Source organism: Micropterus salmoides, unplaced genomic scaffold (assembly GCF_014851395.1).
Source record: "Micropterus salmoides isolate LMB-PRFRI ecotype aquatic unplaced genomic scaffold, ASM1485139v1 Ms_hic_scaffold_1, whole genome shotgun sequence".
NCBI lineage: Eukaryota > Metazoa > Chordata > Actinopteri > Centrarchiformes > Centrarchidae > Micropterus > Micropterus salmoides.
Genome location: NW_024040040.1, coordinates 19,119,040 through 19,141,737, shown reverse-complemented (window position 1 = coordinate 19,141,737; position 22,698 = coordinate 19,119,040). Strand labels below are relative to the sequence as shown.

General features: G+C 42.2%; 1 protein-coding gene across 1 annotated transcript in view; it reads right to left on the bottom strand.

Moving 5' to 3' along the window:
- Positions 1-1,134: 1,134 nt before the first annotated feature.
- LOC119904844 (SLAIN motif-containing protein 1-like) overlaps positions 1,135-22,698 on the bottom strand; it is a 34,844-nt gene continuing 13,280 nt past the window's right edge. Inside the window, 9 exon segments of the mRNA XM_038721509.1 lie at positions 1,135-2,233; positions 5,186-5,522; positions 5,639-5,788; positions 6,355-6,366; positions 7,421-7,547; positions 7,550-7,785; positions 15,960-16,109; positions 17,782-17,895; positions 18,057-18,200. Coding sequence (XP_038577437.1) covers positions 2,158-2,233; positions 5,186-5,522; positions 5,639-5,788; positions 6,355-6,366; positions 7,421-7,547; positions 7,550-7,785; positions 15,960-16,109; positions 17,782-17,895; positions 18,057-18,200 — 1,346 coding nt within the window. The 3' untranslated portion in view covers positions 1,135-2,157.

Sequence of the window (22,698 nt, the reverse complement as noted above, 5' to 3'; positions counted from 1 at the left end):
GGCAATATATATGCTCTGCTGATGTCTTTAAAGACAATAGGTGCGTTCGAGATGACGGCGGCTGACTTTCGCCGACTTGATAGTCTAACGTGAGCTGCAGGTGACTGCAGAGGCGGGGAATAAAAACGGCGCCGTCAAGTCGGACACATTCTACCTGCGTGAGCTTACTGTGAGCTGAGATGCAGCCGGGGAAAAGCAACTGCGGCCGCCGGACTCGGCGCCTTCAGCCGCCTTGCTCCCTCGAGGTTTTAATTTCATGTGACATGGTGACGTTTTGCAGCGCCGGCGAAAGTCGGACACAATTTCTAACCAGCATACCTTATTTTAAGTCCAGCATGCATCACATGAAGTCAAACGCAGCTAATAACATTTGTGAAGTGGAGATCAAAACAACACTGAGTCGCTCCAATAATTGAAATGGTAGCAGCTCATCATCGGCTTTGTATGAAGTCAGGTTTGTTTGATCCATTAGAGATGTTAAGTTCAAAACTCTGTCAGACTCAAGTTTGAACCCAGAACCTTGAAGTCTTGACATCAGCGCATAGCTGACTGAACAAATGACTCAAACTGGCTGAATAGTTTCACTCAAAGCTCGTCAATCTTTCCTCTGGGTGAGGGGTTTTTAAAAGTCACTGAATCAGGATCGGACTCAAAAGCTTTAAACTGCAGGACACCCACTTCAGTTCTAATGGACCTGCTGTTGTCCTGCATTCAGAAACAATCTCAAGAGATGGCAGTATAGCAAAGTGTTAAAATATGTTACAATTGTTTGTGTAGATTATACATATATTTTACTTCAGGTTAAAACTGTTGACATTCAACATATTTATCTATATTATATTTTCAATGTTAAATTGCTCCCTTTTTGTGCAATCAGTCAATATTTCATGCAGTCCATGAACATGACTTAAAATCAAACAGCTATTTGAAATTCTACCACTAGGTGGCAACATTTAAATGTCAACAACCAACCTTTCTGTGATGCCATTACCACAGCATATTGCATCTAATGACAGCATGTTAAATCCAGTTTGCATTATTAAAGAAAGGTATTCAAAATGAAGGCAGTGTATAACTGCATTACTGGTTAAAAGTCACATGTTTATATTCAACAAAGAAAAGGAAAAAGACATCTTTAGTTTGGTGTGTTTTATTAAAATGCTTCACTCATTCAGTCAATCACAGTAACAAAAGTGTTGGGTTTGTGTGAAATGTGCCATGGTCACTGTTAATTAAAAACACAAGTCCAATATTACAAACAAAGGGTGCTACATTATGCCGTGTGGAACTGTGAAATCTCCCCAAAACATTGAATTAACATTGTTTCCCCGAAATCCAGAAGATCAAATGTAAAAGAAGTGCAAACATTAGTAAACAGAACATAAAAATATCAGTAAGTTCAGAGATTTATACAAAGTGCAACAAGAACAGATCTCTTACAGGTCATTAAACAATTTTGAAGTGTTAATATTCACAAAGTTTTGTGACGCCATAGTGAGACAATTTTGTAAACACATTCAGACATTTTCATTTTGGTCAAGATTCCCATTTAAAATTCAACAATATTGCATCAATATATATGTATGCACACTTAGTAGTTAGCTTTGTACACAGATACTTAAATATCTTGCCTGTAAAAAATCTTACCAAATGTGCCCAAACTAACAGGGACTCACTCAATTTTAGCAGCATCATTGGCGCTTGTTGCCAGAGAGAAAACACCTGATTAGTCAAAAAAACTTTTATTCAAAATAAATATATAAATAAATAAATACATACAGTATTGTGATGCTCTTTTCATAAAAACTGGCAGCCCTCTTTAGCAGGTTAGTATTAATGGTACCCTACAGTCACAATGGTTTATTGCACAAGAGCAACAGGGAATGACTCCCCCTTGGCACGGACCAACAACCCACCTTCCCCGAAGAAATTCTGCATAGAACTGAATGGATGACAGGAGAGATCAGTTCAGCTGTAGTCCCTTTGGGATGACAGTGAACTATTCAATGCAGGATCTCAGATTTAAGGTCAACTTAACAGTTCATTTTTGGTCAAACCCATTCAAATGTCCCCTTGGAAAACCTTTTATGTTGAGGTGTAGCGAGTTACCCCAGCCAGCGGGGTGCCACTGCGCTACTGCGCCAGCTCATCCATTCATCAGTAGCAGCCGTCTCTCCAGTTGCTGTCACGAAGGGCACTGAGGGTGGACAAGCTCTTTGGAGGCGTCAGTAAACTGAGGAAAATAAAAGAATGGCAAAATCATCTTATAAGGCAGAGAAGGGTATATTTACTAAGCCTACTAATTCAGTGGCACTTATCAAGACTACAGATGTAAATAACAGACAGGCTGCTAATTAAGATTAGACACTGGGAAATTTAAGACATGATTTGTAAAAGCAATGGAGTGCAAAACAAATGTGAATATGGAACATTAGTTGGCAGTTCTTAAAATTGTTTTGTTACACTCCTTTGACTAATGACTACTTTAAACATCCTCCCTGGAATTTGATTCCCCCACGTGGGACCTGGTGATGTTCTGATGATGCAGGATAACAAAACTGTCCAATAAGCAAGTTCCCTCTCAGTCATGTTTACTCCTCTTGTTTCAATTGTAAAAAGTCAGTGTGAACTTGAACAGGACAAGAACTAAGATTCAATAATATTATATATTATTATATATATCTTTAATGCTTCTGATGTGTATATTTATGTTCTTTGGTCTCACAAAGAGCTCATGAAGAAATACATGATTATAGCCATTATTAGGATTATTAGACTGCAGATTGACTGCATGCTATGAATGCTGATGTAGAGGACAAAAAGGAGGCGTCTTGTACAGTAATGATTGGGGGCACAGCATTTTTAAACTGCTTTTAACTTATTAGTCATGGAAAATACCCTGCGCTGACATGCATACGTGGTTGCCAAATGATTTGCATAAATAATGTAACAATGTAGTGGTCGACTGATTTTTCAATGGCCGACGCCGATATTCAGATGCAGGGTGGCTGATGGCCGATATACAATGCCGATATCGGTATTAAGAAAAGTTGTTAATTCCATTACTCCATGCAGAGTACAATCAAATATACATGGTTGTCCGAGCCAGTACCATGTTGTTTTAGATAGAATTGTTATTAATTAATGAAATAGAAAAATATATTTGGTTCTGAAGATTTCAGAACGTGACTGGTGTTTAGGGGAGAATAGGGTACAGTTTGTCAGAAGTGACGTCATTCAACGGCATTATTTTCTACACTATAACTGTATATATTTTACTAGGGCTGCAGCTAACGATGATTTTAGTATTCGAAGCTTCGATAGATATTTCAACGATTCATCGATGCGTCATTTAAGAAGTACTTTTGCTTGGTGGCAGCGGCACCCCCCCTCCAATCAGCTGTGCACGTTTATAGTGTGTCATACAGCAAACATCAGAACAACAACTACACAGCTGCTTTACAAACACAAACATCACCCGAGTGCTATCCAAGTTCTACTAAAGGCTCGTGCAGACTTTCAGCGTCAGCCGATGGCTGTGCCGTTCATACAACTTGCCGTCATATGACGGCAGTCTTGAAGTCGTTGTGGCGTTCATACTATGTGACTGATCGGTGACAGGGACACACATACTACAGGAGCTGACAGCAGATGTGTCACCCGATGCTGGTCTCCAAACGACGTTTTGTCAAGAAAACACGTGAAATGTGACACGGGACAGGAGCGATCCTGCACACGAAACAGCTGTTGTTTGTTATTATAAAGATGGCAATTATAAATACAAATATGGGTGAAAGGATGGATTAGCACAAGCTACAGCTACAGAGAGACCTGGAGGAGAGTTAAAAAGGTGCAGCTCCCTGACACCCAGTTATCTCATGACTGTGAGGTTACAACTCACGGCCCAAAAAGGAGAACAACAAACGCACGTGTGCACATTTTCAGCTTCTTGTTTCAGCTTCAGTTCTGCGGCTTACTTTGGCTAGCCTTCAACTCAACAATCAATCATGATTTCAGTTAAATGCTAAAGTTGCTGTTATTGTTACCTTGTCTGTGGTCCGCTGGCAAAACACCGGCTGCTTTTTGTTCAGGTGCCGTCGTGCTATTGCTGAGGCAACATAAGTTTCTTTTTACGATGGACGGACGGTAACATTACAGAGGTTTTGTTTTCTTTAGCTTGAAATAATCCCTTACTTTGGACACTTTCTTCGCTTCCTGAACACATTTCATGAGCAGCAAATGGATTTATTGACAGTTCAGCTGTTTGGTTGGATTGTTTCACGTCACAAGCAAACCGCACCAGAAATCCACTTTTTCAGGTTGTCTCGGTGCAGTGGTTTGGTCCGCACCAGAATTCATTTCACAGCTTCACAGCACACCAGCCCGAAAGAACCATACCGAACCGGGCAAACACACCAGTGCTCGTTTTAACTGAAACCTGAACCCTAGCAGTTCTGTGAAGCTGTATTCAAACTCAACACAAGCATGGCGACATGACTAACAATGGCAATGCTAGCAGGTATAATGTTTACCATGGTCAGCACCTTAGTTTAGCATGTTAGCATGCTAACATTTGCTAATTAGCACTAAACACAGCTGAAGTTGGTGGGAATGTCATTAGTTTTGTAAGTATTTGGTAAAAATAAACGTATTGGACAACGTTTGACCTGATGATGTTGCTGGAAGAAAAGTTAAAGGATCACCAAAGTTAAAATTCATCATGAAGGAGACATTAACATGTATACCATGTGGCCATCTATCCAATATTTGTTGAGACATTTCACAGAAAACCATAAATGTTAACCTCATGGTGGCGCTAGCGGAACGGTCAGGGAGCCATGAATGTATGAACAAAATGATGTGCCAATATATGCGGTTGATGTTGAGATATTTCACAGGATAAGTGCACTGGAATAAAGGTCAGTGGGATTCCAACGCTGACAACAATAGATATATGTATCACATGTCATAGCAATCCATCTTATCCATATTATAGTTGTTGAGATAATTCAGTCTGGACCAAAGTGGTGGACCCATTGACAAGGCCCATACATACAGCCATGTTGCTAGCATGGCTAACAATCTAGGCCTACTGAGAAAGTATTTAATTCTCCAATTGGAACACTTTAAAATATGTATGTAATAATATTATAATAATAATAATAATGTCATAAAACGGATTTACCTTCGTGCTGGTTGGGCCACCTTGCTGCGGGGGGTGGAGCTTGTGGTGCCAACAAAGGAGGCGGGGCGAGGCAGGCTGCTGCGGGGAGTGTTTGGGGTGGAAGTGGGCATCCCCCCCCCGCCAGCCGGTTTACTGGGCAGTGGGATGCCACTGCCGACCCCGTTGTTATCCCCGCTGTTGCCGCTGTTCAGAGACTGGAGGCTGTTGGAGGTCTGCATTGAGGGCGAGCCCTTGATGGTGGGACTGACGTAGGCGGTGGCCTTCAATGGTTGCCGCGACAACGAGGCGAAATTCCCGACGCTGTGGACCCTGTTCTGCAGCTGACCTGGGGAGGGGACTGCAGGTGGGCGGGGATAACAGAAAAGAAAGCTAGAATTAGTGAATTGATCCTTCTGCATGTGTTAATTCATAATGAACCAAAACAAAATAAAAACAAGAGAACTGGTATCTTACTGGAGGAGTGCAGTCGAGCCAGCCCACTGGACGAATCAAAACTCTGGCTGTTACGAAGCAAAGAATGGGAAGCACTAGGATTGGTTGGAATGGGCACACTAGGCATGCTGGGAGCTCTGACAAGGTTAGGCATGCTCCTCCGCAGCTTATCTGAGATAGATAGACCCACACAAATGTAAATAAGTTAAAAGATGCACTAGGGCAGATTTTAATGTAAAAATAGACCCGTCTTACTGGCAACACATAAATACAACATACTATTATATATAGTTCACATTATAATACAGTGTGAGCTGTTGGTTATGCCTATTCTTGTATTACATCCCTTAAGACGGCACATAAAGCTAGTCGTGATCGTCTTCATTGTACAACAGTTTCCAGCCCCCTCAGTCAGATATACACTCCCAACTCTAATCCCATCAAACTCTCTCTCATCTTTGGAACGGAAACGCACGCCTGTCTGAGAGCTTTAACAGCAGTTGTACAAGAGGCTTAGATGGTTATTATTAAGTGGTTAGGACACGGTGTGGGTCAGTCCGGGGCGGCGACACATGACCAGAATCATCAAAAGTACTGAATGAATGGGTTTATCATAGACATTTTCATATTGTGTGAAATCACAGAAAAGTAGGATTGTAATCACTAACAAATATTCAGTGTTTATGGAGGTTAGAAGTATTAAATTGTATTTTAAGAGGAAAACCGTGTCGACTTACTCTCATATTCGGCTGGACGCCATGATGAAGTTTCCCCCAAAACAATACGCCCAACGGCATACACGTATATACAAATACAAACAAATAGTTCACGTACAAAACATATAAAAAACAAACAAACAGATAACTGATTAGTACTATTGACAGCAGTCACATTGGGATATAGTTAGCTAGGTCTATGGTAGCATGTTTCTACAATTTTATGACACTAAAAATTAAAAAGGGACAGCCGAAGACGTCACGAGTTGCAGTATGAGAAGTATAGGATCCATGGTTTTTGGATATTGCTATTGATTTTGACCATTAATGGCTCTATCTGGTGAGTCCCCCAACTTTATGGAAGTTTTTGGCCACTTTAGGGCAGCGGAACAAACTGTAAATACAATGAAAAACATTATGATATTTAGATGAGATATGGATTCCTTTCTACATGCTGGTACCATAAGCTACCTCCTTTAATTAAGGAGCAGTCCAAACATCCTACCTCTAAGGCAAAGGCTAAAAAATGTCCTACAACCATTGTCTTTTATTATTTTGTTGATTATCTATGAAATGTTTGACCTTGTATTACTTAACACATGTACGGTTGTTCACATTCATATCAATGTTTGAAAATAGTACACACTGACATTTGTTCTACCTCTGACAAACAGTTGTCAAGTTGTCGGTGAACCAAATTTGCTCATTTGGAGTAGTGTTTTTCGCCACCTGATGAATGCAATACTCAGTCTCCTTTTAGCTCTGTTTTGGTCTCCACCATCTGCTGAGGGGAATATCTGGCTCTTCCGCTGCTAAATGCTACACCAGCTAGTTGCTAACATTGGTCATCTGCCATTTGGTGCTGCACAGACAGACTACAGTGGGTGAAAACAGCTGCCTGCAGCGTCTGAGAATGGTGTAATTGAGAGTTCTGAGAGTGAAACAGTAAAGTTGTGGGCTGTAAAATTTGATTTACTGTTCATGTAAGTGCAGCTTAGGTGAAGGTTTCTTTTCACCTCGACTCCAGTAAGACAAACAGAATCTGCACAGAACTGCAAGAGAGAATGTTGAAAATATCTTTTTTCACCTGATCCTGGTCTGAAGCCCTGCTGCTCGGCTGCGCAGGGGCTGCCCACACCCAGTCCCAGTCCCTGGGGCTGATGTTGAAAGGCGAACCCAGCGGAAAGGTACGGAGGAGTTGAGGGGTGGAAGGAGGGGTGGAGAGGGAACTTGTGCTTCTTCGCCAGTCTCGGATGCTGGAGAAAGTGTGGGAGTGTGGCAGGCGGGTGAGGCGTGGCTGCGGGGGGGGCAGGAGGCCGTAGTCTTCGTCGTCCTCCTCGTCTTCCTCCTCCAGGTCGGGGCCGGCGCTGAGCTGGCTGAGCTGGAAGGTGAAGCTCTGGCTGCGGCGGCTGGCCAGGATGGATGACGTGCTGGCGTAGTCCTGCCTTAGACCTGGGGGAGCAAGATATGAGGACCAGCGTGCACACACACACACACACACACACACACACACACACACACACACACACACACACACACACACACACAATCATCACCTCCTGGGGTTAATGAAGCTGAAGTACCGATGAGCTCTGAGATCTGGTGACATATGTTAAAATATTAGAGAGGAGGGAACAAGAGAGACAGATGGACATCAGAAGAAATGATTTGGCACACAGTGATACACAGGTGTGTATATATATATATACACACACACACACACACACACACACACACACACAATATATACAGCACTTCATTTAATTCATGAAATAATTACTGGGCCTCTGCCTTTTTTCTGTACAGGTTAACGCTTTTTTTAATACACCTTTTTTCATTTTAAATATATTTTTAAAATAAATTGGTATTAAATTTGATCAAGGGCACATTATGACTTGACTTGTAAAACAATGTCTTAGTCCCACCTCTGGTTTATAGTCTTTGATTAGATATACTCACTTTATTATTAGGTACACCTGTTCAATTGCTTGTTAGCACAAATAGCTAAATGCATTAAATTGCTGCCACGTGCCAAATTGCAGCAATTTAATGCATTTAGGCATGTAGACGTGGTCAAGACAACATGTTGAAGTTCAAACAGAGCATCAGAATGTGGAAGAAAGGGGAGTTAAGTGACTTTGAACGTGGAATGGTTGTTGGTGCCAGACGGACTGCTGTGAGTATTTCAGAAACTGCTGATCTACTATGATTTTTTACACACAACCATCTCTAGGGTTTACAGAGAATGGTCCGAAACAGCGAAAATATCCAGTGAGAGGCAGGTGTGTGGATGAAAATGCCTTGTTGATGTCAGAGGAGAATGGGCAGACTGGTTGGAGATGAAAGAAAGGCAACAGTAACTCAAATAATAAGCAAAGAATGAACCAATTCACACAGGCTCACCAAAACTGGAGCCTGTATCACAAAGCAAGTTCAACATACCCAGGATATGTTTTCATTATCTGGCTTAACTAATCCTAACAATCGCGATCAGGATAAGCGGTACCACGAAGTTGGTTATCAACTCGGTAAGTCAACCCAGGGTTTCCCCAATTCAGCCAGGAGCGCTTTCACATAAAAGAGGCGGTGTTAGCAGCAGATGACCAATCACAGACATGAACAAGTCTACTGGCAGCAGAGCGTCATATTTTATGAATGAGGATTAAACTGTAACACTGAAATTCTTATCTGAATTTGCAGAGTTTTTGTCAACTTTAGTCCTTAAAACGGACAAAGTTATTATTGTAGGGGATTTTAATATTCATGTAGATGTTGAGAATGACAGCTTCAGTACTGCGTTTATCTCTTTGTTAGATTCATCGGCTTCTCTCAGAGTGTTCATGAACCGACTCACTGTTTTAACCACACCCTTGACCTTGTTTTGGTGTATGGTATTGAAATTGAACATTTAGTGGTGTTCCCACAGAATCCCTCTTTATCCGACCACTGTTTGATAACTTTTGAGTTTGTATTGCTGAACTACTCGCCATTGGGCAAAAATTTCATACAAGATGTCTGTCTGATAGTGCTATAGCTAAATTTAAGGATGCGATTCCATCAGCTCTAAATACATTATCTAGTCACAAAGTAACGGAGGACTCCTATGCTAATTTCAGTCCCTCCCAAATCGATCATCTTGTTGATAGTGCTGCAGGCTCGCTGCGAATGACACTCGACTCTGTAGCCCCTCTAAAAAAGAAAATACTAAAACAAAGACGGTTAGCTCCATGGTATAATACTGAAACTCGCAAATTAAAGCAAATATCACGGAAACTTGAGAGGAATTGGCGTCCACCAAAGTGGAAAATTCTCGTTTAATTTGGCAAGATAGTCTTAAAACTTATAGGAAGGCCCTCCGTAATGCCAGAGCAGCGTACTACTCGTCATTAATAGAGGAAAATAGGAACAACCCCAGGTTTCTTTTCAGCACTGTAGCCAGGCTGACAGAGAGTCACAGCTCTATTGAGCCAAGTATTCCCATAGCTCTCAGTAGTTACGATTTCATGAGCTTCTTTAATGATAAAATTCTAGCTATTAGAGACAAAATTCACCAAGACCTGCCCTCAATTGGCACCGACTTATCTCTTAACTCAGGAACCTTAGAAACAGCTGTAGAACCAGATATATGTTTAGACTGTTTGCTTCCCTCAGTCTTTACCAACTAACTTCAATAATTTTTCATCTAAACCATCAACCTGCCTCTTAGACCCCATCCCGACTAGGCTGCTTAAAGATGTTTTACCCTTAGTCAGCACCTCTATACTAGATATGATCAATCTATCTTTATCAACAGGCTATGTACCACAGTACTTTAAAGTAGCTGTAATTAAACCTCTTCTGAAAAAGCCCAAACTTGATCCGGATGTTTTATCAAACTATAGACCTATATCTAACCTTCCATTTCTCTCTAAGGTTCTGGAGAAAGCAGTTGCTAAACAGCTGTGTGACTTTCTACAGAGCAATAGTTTATTTGAGGATTTTCAGTCAGGATTTAGAGCTCATCATAGCACAGAGACAGCACTGGTGAAAATTACTAATGACCTCCTTATTGCATCAGACAAAGGACTTGTCTCTGTACTGGTTTTATTAGATCTTAGTGCTGCATTTGATACCATTGACCATCAGATCCTATTGCAGAGACTGGAATATTTCATTGGCATTAAAGGAACCGCTCTAAGCTGGTTTAAGTCCTATTTATCAGATCGATTTCAGTTTGTACATGTTAACGATGAGTCCTCCATGCACGCCAAAGTTACTCATGGAGTTCCTCAAGGATCTGTCCTTGGACCAATCCTCTTCACTTTATATATGCTTCCTTTAGGCAATATTATCAGGAAACATTCCATAAGCTTTCATTGTTATGCAGATGATACTCAGTTATATCTATCGATCAAGCCAGATGAAACTCATCAGTTAGCTAAACTTCAAATGTGCCTTCAGGATGTTAAAACCTGGATGAGCTGTAATTTTCTTATGTTAAACTCAGATAAAACTGAAGTTATTGTTCTGGGGCCTAAGCACCTCCGTGACGCATTATCTAAAGATATAGTTTCCCTGGATGGCATCGCCTTGGCCTCCAGCACCACTGTGAGGAATCTTGGAGTTATCTTTGATCAGGACATGTCGTTTAAGTCCCACATTAAGCAAATTTCAAGGACCGCCTTTTTTCACCTACGTAATATTGCGAAAATCAGGAACATCCTGTCTAAAAATGATGCAGAAAAACTAGTCCATGCATTTGTTACTTCTAGGCTGGATTACTGCAATTCCTTATTATCAGGCTGCTCGAAAAAGTCCATTAAGACTCTTCAGCTGATCCAGAATGCTGCAGCACGTGTTCTGACAGGAACCAGGAAAAGAGATCACATTTCTGTTTAGCTTCTTTGCATTGGCTTCCAGTAAAATCCAGAATAGAATTTAAAATCATTCTTCTTACCTACAAAGCTCTTAATGGTCAGGCACCATCTTATCTTAAAGAGCTCATAGTACCTTACTACCCCACCAGAGCACTGCGCTCCCAGAATGCAGGGTTACTTGTGGTTCCTAGAGTCTCCAAAAGTAGACTAGGAGCCAGAGCGTTCAGCTATCAAGCTCCTCTCCTGTGGAACCAGGTTCCAGTTTGGGTTCAGGAGGCAGACACCATCTCCACATTTAAGAGTAGGCTTAAGACTTTCCTCTTTGATAAAGCTTATAGTTAGGGCTGGCTCAGGTAGTCCTGAACCATCCCTTAGTTATGCTGCTATAGGCCTAGACTGCCGGGGGATTTCCCATGATGCACTGAGCTCCTCTCTCTACTTTCTCTCCCTCTGTATGCAACCTTATCCCATTATTGCATGTTACTAACACAACTTCCCCTTTCTGGTAGTCTTGTGCTTTCTCCCTCTCTCTCTCTCCCTCCTCCCTCCTCCTATCACTTCCTGCAGGTTTTCTGGCTCTGGAGCTGTGGAGTCTGGATCGTGGCTGCGGGTCGCCTGCTGCCCCCGTGTTCCTGCTCGACACCCTCTACTGCAACGACTATGTTGCTAGTCTTATTGTTATTATAATCATTAACATTACGATGGTTTCCATTAACACTATTATAAATATCTGTACCATTTTTCATTTAGTTTATAGCAACATTACCTTCGCTGTCTGTACCTCTGTGTGTATATTGTGTAGGCTGCCTCCCTCCCTCTCTCTCTCCTTACATCCCTCTCTCTCTCTCTCTCTCTCTCTTTCTCTCTCTCTCTCTCTTTCACTCTCTTCTCTCTCTTTCTCTCTCTCTCTCTCTCTCACCCCAACCGGTCGAGGCAGATGGCCGCCCACCTGAGCCATGGTTCTGCTCGAGGTTTCTGCCTCTTAAAAGGAAGTTTTTCCTTGCCTCTGTCGCCTAGTGCTTGCTCTTGGTGGGAACTGTTGGGCTTCTGTAAATATCATCACAGAGTACGGTCTAGACCTGCTCTTTTATGAAAAGCGCTGTGAGATAACTGTTGTTGTGATTTGGCGCTATATAAATAAAACTGAATTGAATTGAATTGAATTGAAATGACAGTAACGCGCCTGCAGCTGACACATGCCCTGGTTAAACGACCCCACCCGTGTGATCAGACGTGCATGTCGGCAAGCTGAGAGAAGGTGGAAGAAAGATAAACTCAGAGTGTCATATGAAATCCTACTGCAATATCTCTCTGACCATCAGAGAGCTGTAAAATCTGCAAAATCTGATTTTATTTCTAAGCTGGTTGCCAACAACTGTCACAGGCCACAGGTTCTTTTTAATATGTTTAACACCATTACAAATCCTGAAACTCTGCTACTATTACACCTACATTGAAAGTCTTGATACCGTTGGACCATGTATTTTGTCATTGATAGAATACCTGTCTTGTCTCTGGTCATGTTCTGTCCGCCTTTAAGCCCTTGCTAAAAAAGGAAAATCTTGACCCCTCTGTTCTCTCTGACTTCAGGCCCATCTCTAAACTGTGTTTCTTATCTAAAGTCCTGGAGAAAGTAGTTTTTACCCAGCTGCAAACATTTTTAATTAATAATAATGTTTATGAAAAGTTCCAATCCGGCTTCAAACCCCGTCACAGCACTGAAACGGCACTTTCAGAGTTTTTAATGACTTGATTTTAACTGTTGACTCAGGAGTCTCTGCCGTCCTAGTGCTCTTAGACCTCACTGCTGCCTTTGACACGGTTGACCACTCAATCCTCTTGTCACGGTTGGAAAATTGTGTGGGAATCAAAGGTACTGCACTTAGGTGGTTTCAATCCTATCTAACCGATAGGAGCTTCTCTGTCCACCTCGGTGACTATTCCTCTGAGACAGCCCCATTTACCTGTGGTGTCCCTCAAGGTTCTGTCTTAGGACCCGTCTTATTTTCTTTGTATATGCTGCCCCTGGCCTCCATTTTTGAGAGGTATGAGGTCTCTTTCCACTGTTTTGCAGACGATATTCAAATTTATTTGCCCCTGAATGTAAAAGCAAAGGGCTCAATGCAGCCCCTGCTTGACTGTATGAAGGACATCAAAACGTGGATGAACCTAAATTTCCTCAACCTAAACGGAGACAGATCATAGTGTTTGGACACCCTGAACTGCTTGTTGTAGATTCACTTGGCCCTTTAACTTCAAACAGCCGCTCAACAGTGAGGAGTCTTGGTGTTGTGCGTTTAAATTTGATAAACAGATATCCACCACTGTTAGATCCTGCTTTTTCCAGTTGAGAACTATAGCCAAGGTAAAGACCTATCTCCCTCTAAAGATTTGGAGGGCGAGTAATGCCTTCATGACTTCCCGCCTTGACTATTGCAACTCCTTATATGTGGGCTTAGACAAGTCATCGATTCAGCGCCTGCAGTTAGTCCAAAATGCTGCTGCCTGCCTCCTGACAGGAAAGAAGGAGAGGGACCACATCACACCTGTGTTGCGCTCCTCCACTGGCTTCCTGTTGATTACAGGATTGATTTTAAAATCTTACTTTTAAATGCCTTAATGGATTGGCTCCATTGTACTTAACGGAGCTTCTTCACATTCATACTGCAGCTAGAGTGCTGAGATCCACCATTCTCCTCCTCCTGGATGTACCCAGAAGCAGACTTAAAACCAGAGGCGATCGAGCCTTTAGTGTAGCTGCCCCTAACCTGTGGAACAACCTGCCAGTCCATATCAGAACCGCCCCAACTCTCGAATGTTTTAAATCACTGTTAAAAACGCATCTCTTTTCTTTGGCATATCCTTCAAGTTAAGTCTGATTATTCCTGGCAGTTTTAATATCACTATATATTTATATATCGTATACTGTTATATGTTTTATTGCTGTACTTTTACTGTGTGAGTAGTGTCTTGTTGTTGTATTTAACCTGTGAAGCACCTTGGCCAACCTTGGTTGCTTTAAGTGTGCTCTCTCACCCAACCGGTCGAGGCAGATGGCCGCCCACCCTGAGCCATGGTTCTGCTCGAGGTTTCTGCCTCTTAAAAGGAAGTTTTTCCTTGCCTCTGTCGCCTAGTGCTTGCTCTTGGTGGGAACTGTTGGGCTTCTGTAAATAACATCACAGAGTACGGTCTAGACCTGCTCTTTTATGAAAAGCGCTGTGAGATAACTGTTGTTGTGATTTGGTGCTATATAAATAAAATTGAATTGAATTGAATATAAATAAAATTGATATTGACATGCAGGGAGACAGTCTGAATGTCTAAATGAACAGGCGTAGTCTATAATATTGCATTGATTTGATGTGTTCTTATGAGCTGTATGAAAATCTCCTCAGCCTTATTCTTTCAGCTCAGCTGTGTGTCGGCGTTTCCACATTAAAAGACACAGGCCGTTCCACCTCATTTAAAAAAAAACTTGTCGTCTCTTCAAAAATAAGATAATTAACACACCCAAAAGTGTTCCAAACATTGTTTTAAATTAACTTCATAAAGCAATGAAACAAACTCCATTCATGCCATAAAATGTGCTCAAATAGTGGCTGAAAGACTGAATCTCAACATTTAGGCGACTGGAAACTCACCGTCCCTCACCCACAAGACTACAGTCTCTGTAGTAGGCCTATAAGAAAGCTATACCAACCTAAAATAGATAGCCTACGTTCATATTAAAATTTAGTATTTCAAAATCCCTACCAAACTGCTCATAATTCAGCCTCCCATAAGACAAATAAAACTAATTTATTTTAACGGCTGCATCAGGCTGTGTGAAACGGACTGGGAGCAAATGAAAAAATATCAAACACATTTGAAAGCAGTTAGTAGGCTTATCCTGCTGTAGCCTACTGTAAAAACCTGTAGGCAGCAATAGCCTAAGGCTTTTAATCAGTCTCCTATCGCTATAGTCAAGAGTTTCTCCACATCACCGGTACAAACATAAAGCAGCCTATTGGCTAAAACAGTCTGTGGGATTCCCTACAGATGGTGATGTTTTCCAAGAGAGCTGATTGGTTAGTAGGCGGCGTTTTCATAGAGTTAATCTCTTATGTGGAACATAACCTGCTCCGGAGCAGGTTAGCCGTTCAGCATAATTTACCATGGCGATCTACCCCGGTAAGAAGTGAACCACCTTCGTGGTACTGAAAACCCAGGGTTAACCCCAAGGTTACCTGGATAAGCTCAAATCCTGCTTCGTGGTACAGGCCTCTGGACAACAGAACATTGAAAAACGTGGCCTGGTCTGATGAGTCTCGATTTCAGCTGCAACATTCAGATGGTAGGTTCAGAATTTGGCGTAAACAACACGAAAGCATGGATCCATCCTGCCTTCTATCAGTGGTTCAGGCTGCTGGTGGTGGTGTAATGGTGTGGGAAATATTTTTTTGGCACACTTTGGGACCCTTGGTACCAACTGAGCATCTTTTAAACGCCACAGCCTACCTGAGTATTGTTGCTGACCATGTCTATCCACCATGTCATTCCCTAGTTTGGGAACCAGTGATCTAAAATAAACAATACAGCCACTGTGCAGCGGGCCACATTCCCTGCAATTTGGAGTTTTAATTATATACTATTTCTCAGAGCAACAGCTGTTCTGGTGACAGAAACACCATCATTAGGCATGTTAAAATCTCAGTGGGCCAAGCCAAACTGCATGTTTTCCTGCCTAGCGTTGTGTGTCTGTTTGAATCTTAAGCCGAATCAATCACTTACTCTCCTCCTGCAGTCGGGCCATGACCTGGACATCCGTGAGGTCTTGCAGTTTGTATCCCAGAGTGATGGAGTCGTCCTCCACCTCTGAAGCACCGAGGTCGCTATCCATGGATGACTGGGGACTGAGGGCGGAGCACTGGAGGCTGCGGCCTTTAACGGACAGACAACCAGTATGAGAAAACAGTTTTCCTTGATCTCATCTTACCTTTCTAGCTTGTTTTATGACACAGTGTTTTACAACTGAGGCAGTTTTGGTAGCTTAGAAAGAAAAAAGAGAAAGAAAAGCACCTTCGAGTCTTCCGAGTGTCCTCTACATAAAGACGAAGGATCCAAACGAATGGATACTTAGCTCTTAGAATTAGAGTCTATTAAACACCAGTGAGGCAGAAATATTATCAGAGAGGTTATAACAACCTCTCCCGGGGTTAATGATATTCTATGACTGCTCTCTAAATTAATCCCTTCCATCAGTTGTATTATTCTTAATTCCTTTTATCACATTTTGCTCTTGCGTCTGCACTCACACCAAGATTTCAAAACCGTTTATTAGCCTTTTTAGGTAACTTTAGAAACCAACATATTTTTTCACTTCACGCTATTGAATGTTCACTTTCCACTGAAGAAATAGTCTATACAGTATTAAAACGCTTTCCAGCACAGTCTTTTGATTATTCTAATCTGGAAGTAGTTTCAGAAAAGACGAGTTGCTGGAAGGAGGAATTAATATTTTGGAGATAATTAACAATTTTTGAGTGTAATAAGCATCAGAGTAGTATCTACCATTGAGGACAAAGGACACATCCTCTGTAGCATTTTTGGGACTTTGAGGGGTTTAATGGCCTGAAGGGGACTTTATATTTTCGACTGCACACTTAATACGGTTGTAGGCGGATTATGACATGTTTTAGACTAAATATCTTGTCAATCACTTGCACTCACTGTATTTACAACATTTTGGTCCTAAATCCCTCAGGCTTCACATTCTATTACCTTCAGCTATGGACCAAAAATTTCTGCAGCGCAAGAACTTTGTATGAAGACTAAATATCTTAAAAGTGACTGCTTTGGCCAAACCCCCCCCCCCCCCCAAACTGTCTAAATAACGCTTTGAAACATTTCGACAACAATGCAATGTGATAAAATTTCAAGAAAATAAAATTGAACAGTTATAAAATGATTCACAGAATTTGTGTGATTTTTAAAAAATTTACACAGTTTGGTTGGTGGAATTTGGACTAGTTATGGCTCTGACTAACACATCATCATATTGGTGATACACAAATGAGGCAGACAGATGTAAGTGAGTTTATATTTAGAACAACAGACATAGCATAACTAAAGAGATCCAGAAAGCTAAAGAGTAGGCCCTGCCTTTGCCACGTTGCTGTTTGGGCTATCACGGTCATGGGACTGGGCCTTGGGCAAAAAAAAACAACAAAAAAATACAAAGCCACCAGTGCGCCCCTGTGGCTGTTAGTTTCATCTGCTACGTGTAGCCTCTCTTGTTCCCTGCAGCTTTGCTCTCTGCTGTGTCTGGAACATATTTTTTTTCCATCACAAATAATGCACAACAGGCTGGCACACATTTATTCCCGCAACTGAAACGTAGCTTGAAGCAGCAGTGAAACTGTAACATCGTATTCTCAGGACTTACATGAGAACTGAAATAAAATCTGAAAAGCTTGTGGCTGACCCAGTTTCACACCGAGTGTCTTCACCTGCACATCAATATTCTGATTACTAAAAGCACAGACTATTCAGTTATGTTATGTTCCCTATGGGGCAAGAAAAGCAGGAACAGAGAAGCAGCACTGAGGCTTACTGCGGCTGTGAGGGAAGAACGTGGGAGTCCTCTCAGCTACAGGGGAGAGCTCCTTCCCTACTGGACTCAGCGTCCGATGGAGGACCGGGTGGAGCGGGGAGGATAGGGATGGGGCTGAGGGAGGAAGGAGGAGGGGTGAAAAGAGAAAGTTTTAGCAGAAATAAAATTTGAGTAATAGTATGAGTAAGTGTCACAGCTGCTGTGGAGGTAAAAGTTTTTGAGGTAAAGACTCAACACACACTAGAAATGTGTGCAAACTTGTGCTGTCTGGTTACCATGTCTTTCAGACGACTGGGTTGTGGCGCAGGGTTTGGCTGAAGGGGAAGGACTGATAGGCGACACTCCGGCCACTCGACTCAGAGGAGGGCCGGGGGATGAGGAGGGGGAGGGGCTGGACAGGGAACTACGCCACCTGGAAACTGAGGAGGGAGTGCAGGAGGAGAGGGGAAACAAGCAGAGGGGATAATAACAAAACCTTCATCATTATCTTCAATACATTTATCCATCCATCCATCCCCATCCATCCATTGTCAACCGCTTATCCTGCGTACAGGGTCGCGGGGTCAATACATTTATACTTCATTTAAATAGCAACAACTGCAAATCTGTAAAAAGTTGACTGAAAGTTTAAATGCCAGCTGTAGATGACACATTTAACCAGTTGCAGCTTTAGCGTTTCTCTAAAGGCTGGTTAAAAAAATAAAACTACTAAAATAGCCTCCCCCCCTTTTTTATCTAGAAATGAGATTGAACTGCGCTTGGTACAAACTTGTCTAACATCATGTAGCATTCTTCTTGTTGAGGATTTTTAAGATGTAATTATTTGTTAGTATTAAAAAACAGCAATACAGTGGATAGAAAAAGTCTACACCCCTGTTAAAATGCCAGGTTCTTATGATGTAAAATAATGAGACAAATATGTGTCATATCATATCAGAACTTTTTCCACCTTTAATGTGACTTATAATGTGAACAATTCAATAGAAAAACAAACTGAAATCTTCGAGGGGGAAAAATGAAAAATAAAAACCTTACAATAACCTGGTTGCATAAGTGTGCACACCCTCTTATAACTGTGGATGTGGCTGTGTTCAGAATTAACCAATCACATTCAAACGCAGGTTAACTAGAAGTCATTACACACCTGCCATCATTTAAAGTGACTCTGATTAATCACAAAAAAGTTCAGCTGTTCTAGTAGGATTTTCCTGATATTTTCGTAGTTGAATCTCCGGCAAAAGCCGTGCGCAGAGAGCTTTCAAAGCATCAGAGAGATCTCATTGTTGAAAGACACAAGTCAGGAGACGGGTACAAAAGAATTTCCAAAGCATTAGATATACCATATAACACAGTGAAGAGAGTCATCATGAAGTGGAGAAAATATAGCACAACTGTGACTTTACCAAGAACTGGACGTCCCTCCAAAATTGATGAAAAGACGAAAAGAAAACTGATTAGGGAGGCTTCCAAGAGGCCTACAGCAACATTGAAGGAACAGCAGGAATTTCTGGCAAGTACTGGCTGTGTGGTACATGTGGTACATGTGACAACTATCTCCCGTATTCTTCATATGAATGGGCTATGGGGTAGGGTGGCAAGACGGAAGCCTTTTCTTACAAAAAAAACATCCAAGCATGGCTGAAGTTTGCAAAAACAAACCAAAAGTCCCCCAAAAGCATGTGGGAAAATGTGTTATGGTCTGATGAAACCAAGGTAGAACTTTTTTGCCATAATTCCAAAGGTATGTTTGGCGCAAAAACAACACTACACATCACCCGAGGAACAACATACCCACAGTGAAGCATGGTGGTGCAGCATCATGCTTTGGGGCTGTTTTCTTCAGCTGGAACCGGGGCCTTAGTCAGGGTGGAGGATTATGAACAGTTCCAAATACCAGGCAATTTGGCACAAAACCTTCAGGTTTGTAAGAAAGCTGAAGCTGAAGAGGAAGTTCACCTTTCAGCACGACAACGACCTAAAGCACACATCCAAATCCACAAAAGCATGGCTTCACCAGAAGAAGATCAATGTTTTGGAATGGCCCAGCCAGAGCCCAGACCTGACTCCAATTGAACATCTGTGGGGGTGATCTGAAGAGGGCTGTGCACAGGCGATGTCCTCGCAATTTGACAGATTTGGAGCGCTTTTGAAAGAAGAGTGGGCAAATATGCCACGTCAAGATGTGCCATGCTAATAGACTCCAAAAAGACGGGCTGTAATAAAATCAAAAGGTGCTTCAACAAGTTTTAGTCTAAGGGTGTGCACACTTATGCAACCAGGTTATTTGAGGGTTTTATTTTTCAATTGAATGTTCACATTATCGGTCACATTAAGGGTGGAAAAAGTTCTGACATGATTTGTCTTTGTCTCATTATTTTACATCATAAGGAACTGGCATTAACAGGGGTGTGTAGACCTTTTCTCTCCGCTGTATGTAACTGGGAAAAAAAAGAAAATGGAAAAAAAAAACGTCAGGACTCTGTGAGGGCTCCCCTGGAGCTCTCTCTGCTGCGTGATGCATCATCATTAGGCTATTTTAAGGTAACAATAGAGATGGTAGCACAGTGGCGACGGTGGCCTGGTATTCTTCTATGTACCGTTGTGCAGCTCGTCTCGCATATTGTCAGAAAACTGCCTCTCCACACCTCCATGCATGTAACAGCATGCCTTTATGCATACAAACCCCAGCAACTGTTTCTTTTATATCAATATGCCCCCCCTCCACCCTTTTTCTTTTCACCCTCTCATTTGTCATTTCTTTTGGTTTAACATTTCATTTCTTTGATGTCTCACCTTCATGTCACACTTGAATAAATAAAGCTAAAAAAAAATACGGCACTGAAAAGCCTCATCGTGCACATGTTGTTCTTACATTTGGAGTGAGGTGAGTGAAGATAAAGAAACTATTTAACAGGGATTTCTTCAGCTACTGAACGACACAGCTCTAAAAATGCAAACCAAAAGGGATAGGGGGGGATATCCAAATGCCGTCCCCAGTACAGGACTAACTTGAACAATTGAACACAACTCCTAAAATAAAGCTAACAACAGACCCTTTGTGAATTTAGTTTTTCATCTCAAGCTCCAAAACCACAAACCGCCTTAACACAATAATGCAAACTCAGAAATACACACACACACACACACACACATCTTTGAAGAGAGAGCAGCAGTGTGCAGCGGTTACCTCACCAGCACTGTGACTGTCACTAACAGCTCTATTCAACAGCTCCACAACAAAGCTGTATTCAACACAACAGAGCTGCTCATACACTGCTGCTGCACCTGGTGCCGATTGTCTCAGACACACACACACACACACACACACACACACACACACCTCTCAGTAACTATTCATAGACATACAGAAGAAAGTTCAACTGGTTTCAAGTACCCGTGTTATAAATATCTGTGCAATATCCTGAGAACTAAGATGAATACAAATGTGCTGCATTGTGCATCTGTTATTAAAATAATGTGTGTGTTCCAACCTCCAAAAGCCGCAGGAAGAGGATTTCTCTCCATTACCTGTCAATATGAATCTATGTCACTAGCCATAAAAGGGGAATCGGGGGGTGCATCCCTTTCATGTAACGGTTGCCGTAGCAACAGCTCTCCATTTCACTGTACTGATAGTCGTGCCGAGCTGGTGGGAGGATTCCTCTCCTCTGCTGCTCGCAGTGATGCCACGCTTCAGCAGAGGACCACTTAGAGGGTCGGTCCAAACCTTGATGCAACAAGCTGCACAGCTGGTGCAACTGCAGAGGACGGAGACCAGTCAGAGGTCGTCTACTGTGAGCCTATACATACATATTAAAAAAAAAAGGAGGTCTTAGCAGGCATGGGTTCCTTGTTAAGTGTAGAAGAACTTGACTTTCCGGCACAGAGCCCAGACCTCGACCCCTCGGAGTGAAGCGTAAGCCAGACATCATCACCCAACATCAGTCCAGGCAAGATGTACATAAAAAAAATTGATGAACATTTATTCATCATTATTTTAACTATAATTTTTATTTTAACACTGGCCCTATACTTACAAATTTGGGGAAATAAATGAATTGCTTTCTTGCTGAAAGTTACATAAGAGACTGATAGCACTCATGCTGTTACGTTCAAGATGAATCTACAGGTGGTGCCTAGTTAGCTTAGCTTTGCTTTAAGCCTGAAAACATGGGGAAACGGCTAGCCTGGCTCAGGCCAAAGGTAACAAAATCTGCCAACCAGCACCCGTAATTCACATGTTGTATATTACAGTGGGTTATGTGACAGACTGTTTTCTGTCTAGGTACAGTGACTTCCTGAAGTCTCCACTGGTTGCGCTAGCCACCTGTAATACCACAACATGTTTTTATGTTTAGTTCCATTTGACACGGGAAGCCGGAATTCCAAGTCGTAAATTTCAACTAAAACGCCCCCTAATGTCAGATTTCCAACTATTTCCACTGCGCCCTCCATCTAGAAAACCAAACGAGGTTAGGGTACACTCTAAACTGAAGTTCCCAACAGTGACAGAGCGGAGCAGAGCAGGCGTCAGTCCATGGCAGTACCTGTGTGGACAACAAATGTCTCGGGTTACGTATGTAACCCTTGTTCCCGAGAGGGGAACGAGACACTGCGTCGGTGACGACACTATGGAAACGCCTCTGGGCGTGGCAGGGCTGAACTATGAATGAAACTACTCCAATCCTATTGGTGTAACTAGAACGGTAGTGTGTGACGGCGTAACCGGAGGGGTATATAAGCACGCCGACACATAGGACATTAGCCCTTTCTATGAAGCAAGGCACTTCAGGCGGGGTGAGGTGTGGCGGACCGACGCAGTGCTCGTTCCCCTTCTAGGGGAAGAACCTGACGGCACGACTAGGAGGAGAGCGCACGGATGCTGGGTGCAGAAGGAAGGTCCAGACTGTAAAACCG